The sequence below is a fragment of the Leptodactylus fuscus genome, chromosome 11 (assembly GCF_031893055.1).
Source record: "Leptodactylus fuscus isolate aLepFus1 chromosome 11, aLepFus1.hap2, whole genome shotgun sequence".
NCBI lineage: Eukaryota > Metazoa > Chordata > Amphibia > Anura > Leptodactylidae > Leptodactylus > Leptodactylus fuscus.
Genome location: NC_134275.1, coordinates 82,582,153 through 82,589,986, shown reverse-complemented (window position 1 = coordinate 82,589,986; position 7,834 = coordinate 82,582,153). Strand labels below are relative to the sequence as shown.

The 7,834-nt window shown below is 41.6% G+C and overlaps 1 protein-coding gene across 1 annotated transcript; it reads left to right on the top strand.

Moving 5' to 3' along the window:
* Positions 1 to 1,749: 1,749 nt before the first annotated feature.
* Positions 1,750 to 6,600, top strand: LOC142185568 (olfactory receptor 6C1-like). The gene is made up of 2 exons (XM_075260997.1): positions 1,750 to 1,811; positions 5,634 to 6,600. Exons 1-2 carry the CDS (start codon positions 1,750 to 1,752, stop codon positions 6,598 to 6,600), a joined length of 1,029 nt encoding a protein of 342 aa, XP_075117098.1.
* Positions 6,601 to 7,834: the final 1,234 nt, after the last annotated feature.

Here is a 7,834-nt window from a genome sequence, read left to right as displayed (position 1 = left end):
CGAGACTGTCACCACCAACGTGGTTAGAGAAAACCTTTAAAACGGCAACATTTTTCATGATTTAGATATGCAAAAGTTTAACTTTTTTGTAGACTTTCACATCACAGTAGCCTGACCTATGTGACCACACTGGCCAATGACACTATGATATGATGTAAGTGTGACCACCTACCATGTAGAGTAACATCCATGGCCATCACATCTCTCCAATATGGTGGCACAAAAAGACTGAGGAGGGGGACCACATGGTGGCTCAGTGGTTAGCACTGCAATCCTGCAACGCTGCAGTCCTGGGTTCAAATCCCACCAGGAACAACATCTGCAAGAAGTTTGTAGATTGGGGCTCACAATCTAGTTAAAAAATAAAAAAGACCGAGGGGGACAGTGATGATGAGACAAGGAGAGACCACAAATAATGCAAGTATGTCTGATAGTATGAACAAGTTCTATGGCAAGCCAAGTTCAGGTCACTAGAAAGTTGGGTTTTTTATACATTTCATATTACAGAACATCTGATCATTCAACAATTCAGTGTATGATGAATTAAAAGAATTTCGCTGAACTGCATTGCAACAATTGTAGACACCAGTCATTCTCTGTTGTGACAAAATTGATTTCAAGATCTTCTCACAACTGTTACATTCAGAGCTATCATATGTATTATACAGTGTTGGCCAAAAGTATTGGCACCCCTGTAATTCTGTCAGATAATACTCATGTTCTTCCAGAAAATGATTGCAGTCACAAATTCTGTGGTATTATCTTCATTTAATTTGTCTTCAATGGAAAACCACAAAAAGAATTGTCAAAAAGCCAAATTGGATATAATTCCACAGCAAACATAAAAAGGGGGTGGACAAAAGTATTGGCACTATTTGAAAAATCATGTGATGCTTCTCTAATTTGTGTAATTAACAGCACCTGTTACTTACCTGAGGCACCTAACAGGTGGTGGCAATAACTAAATCACACTTGCAGCCAGTTGAAATGGATTAAAGTTGACTCCACCTCTGTCCTGTGTCCTTGTGTGACCACATTGAGCATGGAGAAAAGAAAGAAGACCAAAGAACTGTCTGAGGACTTGAGAAGCAAAATTGTGAGGAAGCATGAGCAATCTCAAGGCTACAAGTCCATCTCCAAAGACCTGAATGTTCCTGTGTCTACCGTGCGCAGTGTCATCAAGAAGTGTAAAGCCCATGGCACTGTGGCTAACCTGCCTAGATGTGGACGCAAAAGAAACATTGAAAAATTAAAAGAAAAAAGGAAAAGAAAAAGTACAACTTGACTCTCTGTTTGATCCCCCTTGATTGCTAATACTGGTGGGCCCATGAGGTGATGGAGCCTGTCCCTGGTGGTCTGGTGTCTCCAGTACGGTCCTGTTGCTCTGCTTTCTTTTTTGCTGGAAGTCGTCTTCGCACCGTGACGTCCAATGTCCATTTCCTTAGACAGTTGATTGGCCTCAGCGATCACATGACCAATGAGGCCAATCTGAGGCTTCAGCGGCCTAAGGAAAGGACATGAGACAAAACAGGTAGTGAGGACTTCTGCTGGAAGAAAACTCTGCAGCAGCAGGATCGGACCACGCTGTGAGACACCGGAGCAGCAGGACAGGTGAATATAGGTTTTTAATTCTTTCCCAGCCTAAAATAAAAACTTTTTTTTATCCTGGACTGATTGTTATGCATAGAGGCAATTTGTGCACTGGGGGCGGGCCGTCAGCCCTCAGAGCGCTGCTTTTGCTGCTCAAACATGGCGGGTGATGTCATAGCAGTGGGAGGATCAACTCCCACTGTTCAAGGTGGTGCAGGCAGGTAATGGTGGGGGTCTGAGCAATGCTCCAAAAGCTGAAGGCCCAGCTCAGTGCAACAACTCACTTATATAAGTCTTCAAAAATGTTTTCACTACAAATGTCACTGTGCGTAGATTCCCTGTAAAGAGAGCCTGTCAACAGGAAAATCACTTGATTACCAGACCTAACACTCTGGGACCCTGTTTGGATACATCAAGGACTCATTGTATCTGCCCCTCCCCCAGCCACAGGATCTGAACAACCCAAAACTGAAATCATAGTGCCCATATCTGAGGATAAGCTGACTCACGTCTGGCCGGAACTGGACCATCCCCTAGACATTTGCCGCGTCACCAATGAGATTCCATCAAACCTTTGTAGTGTATAGATGAAGTGTTACAAACCATTAAAGTAAAATGGACACAATGTTTCTAATGATGGATCAATATGACAAATAAATGTAACTTTTTTTTTTCTTTAACCACTTCAGTACCGGCCAATTTGTGGTCCAGGACCAGACACATTTTAGGTTTATTATGTATGTGCGGTTTTGAGGTCTGTAACATTTTTCTCATATGTCTCAGTCAACTAATTTTTGCATCTTTTTTCGGGGACACCTAGGGCTTTATTTTTATGTTGTTTTTATTTTTGAATGTGTTTTAATTTTTTTTATATCCAGGAAAATATAAACAAAATAGGAGGGAAACTGTGTCTGGTTTTCAATTTATTTATTTTTTTAATTTAATAACACAAAGTGTCGCTGAAAAACTTTTATAATATAGTTTTTCCTCTCCGTTATGGTAATTTTTATTTTGTATGGTGTCATCAGGGGTGGGGCTCTAACCTTTAATAACGGCGTTTTATTAGCGTATTATTATTTTTTCTATTAGCCTCAGTTGCAGGAAGGAATCCAGCCTCCTGCACCTTGTATACACAGTGTACAGAGCTGATCTGGTCCTGTAGGACCCAGCAGCTCTTGCAAGACACTGAGCCCAGCAGATCACATGACCGCCGGGTCAGAGGGCAGCCGCATCATGGCGGCGCCCGTAGCCATGTATACAGCGGTCATTGAGTGCTGTATACACAGCGATCGAGATGGCAGGGAAGGGAATAAATCTTCCCTGCCATCTCTCTGGGAGCTCCGGCTGAAGTTACAGCCGGCTCCCAGCTTCAGTAGCTCCCTATAGCGACCCCATAGCCACGGCCATGAGTATACTTAGCCATTCTAAAATCCCCTTGTGGAAGACTCTCCCAAGTTGACAATTTTAATGAGGGAGGGGCACAAAATTTGCTTGTGTTCCCTAGTAGGACCCCCTCTGATCACATACTGAAGGTCCACCCTAAGGATACATCATGAATATGCCATTCCAGGACACTCCCTTTTGGATATTTACTGTATACACCAGATTCTGACCACCACATTCCAAAAAGTAAGATGTCATGTGACTATTCCATGTATTACCATGTAGTGATACAATGTATAATACAATATGAGATATACAGTAATAAAACCTCAATGGTATACTTTGTCATCTTGTCACTAGAGGATGGGAGATACTGCATGAAAATAATAAGCACCTGCTAACAAGTAAGTCCAGGGACCTCATTAATTTTATTATGTAGTATATACAGTATGCAGTATATATATATACACTCATATACTGTATGCAATAATTCAATGAAAACACAGAAACTAGAGTCAGATCATCCATCAGAAACATCTGCCGTCTGGTAACCTTTGGTCTTGTCTTGGACTACATTGACCACTTACATTGTAAGTATAGCGAACTGATATACCTGCCATAGACTATTGCTTCATGTAAGAAGAGACAGAAGAGAAAGGTGATAGAGACTGTTAGTTATAGCAATTCATCTGTATGGTGGTCCTACAAAGCTGGGTTTGGTGATCTATACTATAAAAACATAATAGTAGCCATATTACCTGGAGTTGTTGTCCAAACATACTAAAGCATGACAAGATTCCCTTCAGAAGAACTTCCATGTCCTTCAGCCTTGTTATGGATACAACATGCAGGCTTGGACTTCCCAGTTGGTGGTGCCCATTCTGATCAAGAATACCTTCTTAGGCCATAGGCTGTCACTTTGAATTACATCGGGGTCCTATTTTGTTTTGGGACCTGAGAACTTACCAGTGCCATATTATAGTGAAGGAAAATTGGGTCTGCGAGCTAGGAGCCTGAGAGGAGTGCGCTCAAACATCGACATATCATCCATATAATAACAGACAACACAATTCTGCAAACCAGATTGTTGAGATTGTTATCCAAGACCATCAGACAGCTCCGAGACTTTATCACTGGTACGGCCACTCTCAGAGATAGGTTGCCATCCATCCACCACATTCATAATGTGACTGATGGTAGTAGTAACATAACGTATTGTGTATGGAGTAAGAAGTGACCACTATCACCCTTGTCCAAAAATAAATCAAAGAATCCCTACCCCATGTATTGCTGAGGCGCCTTCACAAAAATTCAGTTTCAGTCCTGTTCTAAGTCACCATTACATTGCCTTGCAACATTTGTAACAGGAATTCTTGTCCACCATATGCAATTTATAATAACAGTGTCAACTGACTTGGAGTTTCCTCAGTCTCCATGGTTGAGATATGACAGCATCCCCTATACCACGAGTCCAACCCCTGGCCCAGGATGGGTATGTATATAGTCCAACTATCACAATGACAAATAAGATAAACATACATATGTTCCTTATTTGTACACATGGCATGGATCCAGATTTGCCACTTCCAGTGTGTTCTCTTCCAAGTGCAGGCAGTAGAATTGACACCAGACGTTACATTTGCTTGTGATGAGGCAGAAATGATCAATATTTCAACCTACCGTTACAATATTAGGCGTTCAATGTTATTTGGAAGTCAAGTAAAAAATCTTATTTGGTTTTTAAGGATACTTCCGCACCTTGGCGTCTGTGGCAGCAAATATCACAAAAATTCTGCACAGATTCTTTTTGCTCATCAGCTTTCATTGGTGTTGACTAGGGTTGAGTGATCGGGACCAGGAAAGATCGGATGCCGATTGTCGATCGAGCAAATTTCACAATCGGGATCGGCTGGAAAATGATCGAAAATCAGATTTTGAGCTCTCAAGATCAGCTCAACCCCACTGTATATATGATATACAATTAGGGTTGAGCAATAGGGATTGGGAAAGATCGGATCCCGATCGGCGATCGAGCAAAATTTCACGATCGTGATCGGCTGGAAAATGATCAGAGATCGGATTTTAAAATCGATCCTGAAATCTCAAGATTGGCTCAACCCTAGTGTTGACCAGAAGGTTGGACTTCTCTTTCCTATATTGTGGGTTCAACAAAGCTGTACCTTACTTTACACCTGTACATAAAAGTGGTTTGTTGGCACCCACCTGGGCCACATGCCATCCTTGTCATCCTCTAGATATGCCTCTGGCTACATCTCCTGGTTATAGCGTGATCTACGTTCATTTCCCCCCTCTTTCCTTCTACAGATACCAGTAACCTCAACTCTGAATTGAGATGGACCCCGTATTTGCTGAGACACAGGGCAGCTGTTATAAGTTGTGTTTCCCTTCTAAAGCTATGCGTTAACACGTAATAATGGCGGCAACAATTATGGTAGACTTATATGCACCAACTGAAACCTGAAACCTATAACGCAGAAGTCTTCCTGTCTATTTGCACTACTACTGGTGTCTTCATCATATGGACAGCATTGACATAAGTCATAAGTGAGCTCCTGATCTGTAAGTACAAGACAATATGTTGAATAAAGTTTATTGCAATGCTCCTTCAGACTGACCAATGACTGATCTACTCCTAATAGGTCCTATTGGGGTTTTAGAAATCTGACCCTACAGATGTACATGAATAAGACCCTCATTGACTATTTCATCCTGAAAGGATTCTCTGACACCCCCGAGTTACAGATTATAGTCTTTGTTCTTGTTCTGTTCATCTATCTGATCACTTTAGGAGGAAACATGACAATTCTCATACTGATCTGCTTGGAACGTCATCTCCACACTCCCATGTACTTCTTCTTGGCCAACCTGTCCATCATTGACATCTCTTTCACCACCTCCATGCTACATAAGATCTTCACCAGTTTCATTACTGGGGACCGAACGGTTTCATTCCATGGGTGTATGACGCAATCCTTCATGTGCGGGTCCTTCACAGTTCATCAGTTGTACATACTGACCGCCATGAGCTATGACCGCTATGTGGCCATTTGTATCCCATTGAGGTATCAACTGGTTGTGAACAAAGTAACATGTGTCGTGTTGGCTTCTCTGTGTTGGTCCTTGGGTTTTCTTTTCATATGTCCTATTACCTTGGTGCTATCGAGTTTCTCATGTTACACGTCCATCGAACTCAACCACTTCCTCTGTGACATCAACTTTCTAATGAAGATGACCTGCAGTGATACCTCTGTATTGGATATTTTATTCTTCATTGAAGGATGGTTTCTTTTTTTCCTGTTCCCATTTCTTCTTACTTTTTTGCCCTATATTTTTATAATAATTGCAATACTGAAGATCCGAACCACCACGGGCAGATATAAGGCCTTCTACACCTGCTCCTCACACCTCACTCTTGTCACCCTGCTCTATACAGTTAATATCATTCAGTATATGATACCAAACACTCTGGACTACAAACAATTTTTTACTTTGATCAACACTGTTTTGGTTCCTCTACTAAATCCATTGATCTACAGCCTGAAGAACAAGGACATGAAGAATGCTCTACGGAGAAGAAGGGCCTATTGGTGTAACATGTCCATCTAACTCATTCAGTCTCATCTGGATAATGATATTGTAAGACGTAAAGGTTCTCCTGGAGAAACTCATAGGCTACATGAAAGACTTCATTGTCCTACAAGATGTCCGTGAACCAGTTAAGCTCGATATGCTGGAAGGATGGGCAAGAACATGGTGGAAATTTTTTGTGGAATGATGAAAAGTGATGAACCTAGGTAGTAATAGTTCTATGGAACACAACTTAATAAAATAATAAAATAAGTACTGGATATAAAGGTGACACACTAACACATTAGTAAAACAGAAAGTGTACAATTATCAGGATTATCTGCCCAGGTGCAGCCTTGACAATAATTCACTTTCTGTCCGCAGGAGATGAACCATCAAAGTTTTGGGTTTGGAACAAATCCTAACTTTTTGGAATATTAATCTGGTTTGTTACAACTCGATTCACTCAGGGGATTTCATGTTTCAGAGTGCAGGGACTCCTTCTTCTAAAGAAGGGGGTCTCTGCACTAATGGGCTTAATCCTGGTTTTGGCAAGACCATGATTAACCCCTTTTTGTATAATCTTTGACTACATCATTTAGATGGAATTACTGATTGCTAAAGGCCCATTTATAGCAGCCCCATTGAGTATTCATTGCAGCAAAGATTCTGTTTTGTCCATGTATAGTTTGTGGCAGTCACAAAGCTGTCCATAGTGCTGCACCTCTCCATATGTCCGTCCTCATCTCTGTCTACCACCCTACCCATACACTCCATTCTGCCAATGCCTGGAGACTTGCATATTCTATTCTCAGGATCTTCCACTCCCATCTCAAAGACTATTCCAGAGCTGCACCCCTTCTCTATAATGCGCTACCCTGGGCAAACAGACCAACTCCAACAGCTTCAAGCACATCCTAAAACCAAAATTGCTTAGGCAAGCCCATTACATTTCCTAACTTATAACATTTCTACAGTTACTTACCCCGAACTAACCCCCCTTCGTTCACCCCTCCACTCTACACTATCACATCGGACACAATGTCATTATCTAAGTGTAACCCTTCATTCCCAAGCACTTTGGATCTGGACCTATCTGCTCACGTCTGGTGACCGCTCATCCAGCTTTATGTATTTGTGTTACTCTAGATAATAAGAATGGCTGCACCATGATATAAACACTTTGGCCACTTTGTTACCACTTCTACGTTGTAGATTGTAAGCTCTTGAGAACAAGGCCCTCACTAATAATGTGATCATTCTTTTAGTATTC

Coding starts and splice junctions, on each gene's coding strand:
- LOC142185568 (XM_075260997.1), top strand. CDS start 1,750: ATGGCGGGTGATGTCATAGCAGTGGGAGGATCAACTCCCACTGTTCAA. Junction 1,812..5,633: donor GTTCAAGGTGGTGCAGGCAG/GTAATGGTGGGG, acceptor TACTCCTAATAG/GTCCTATTGGGGTTTTAGAA.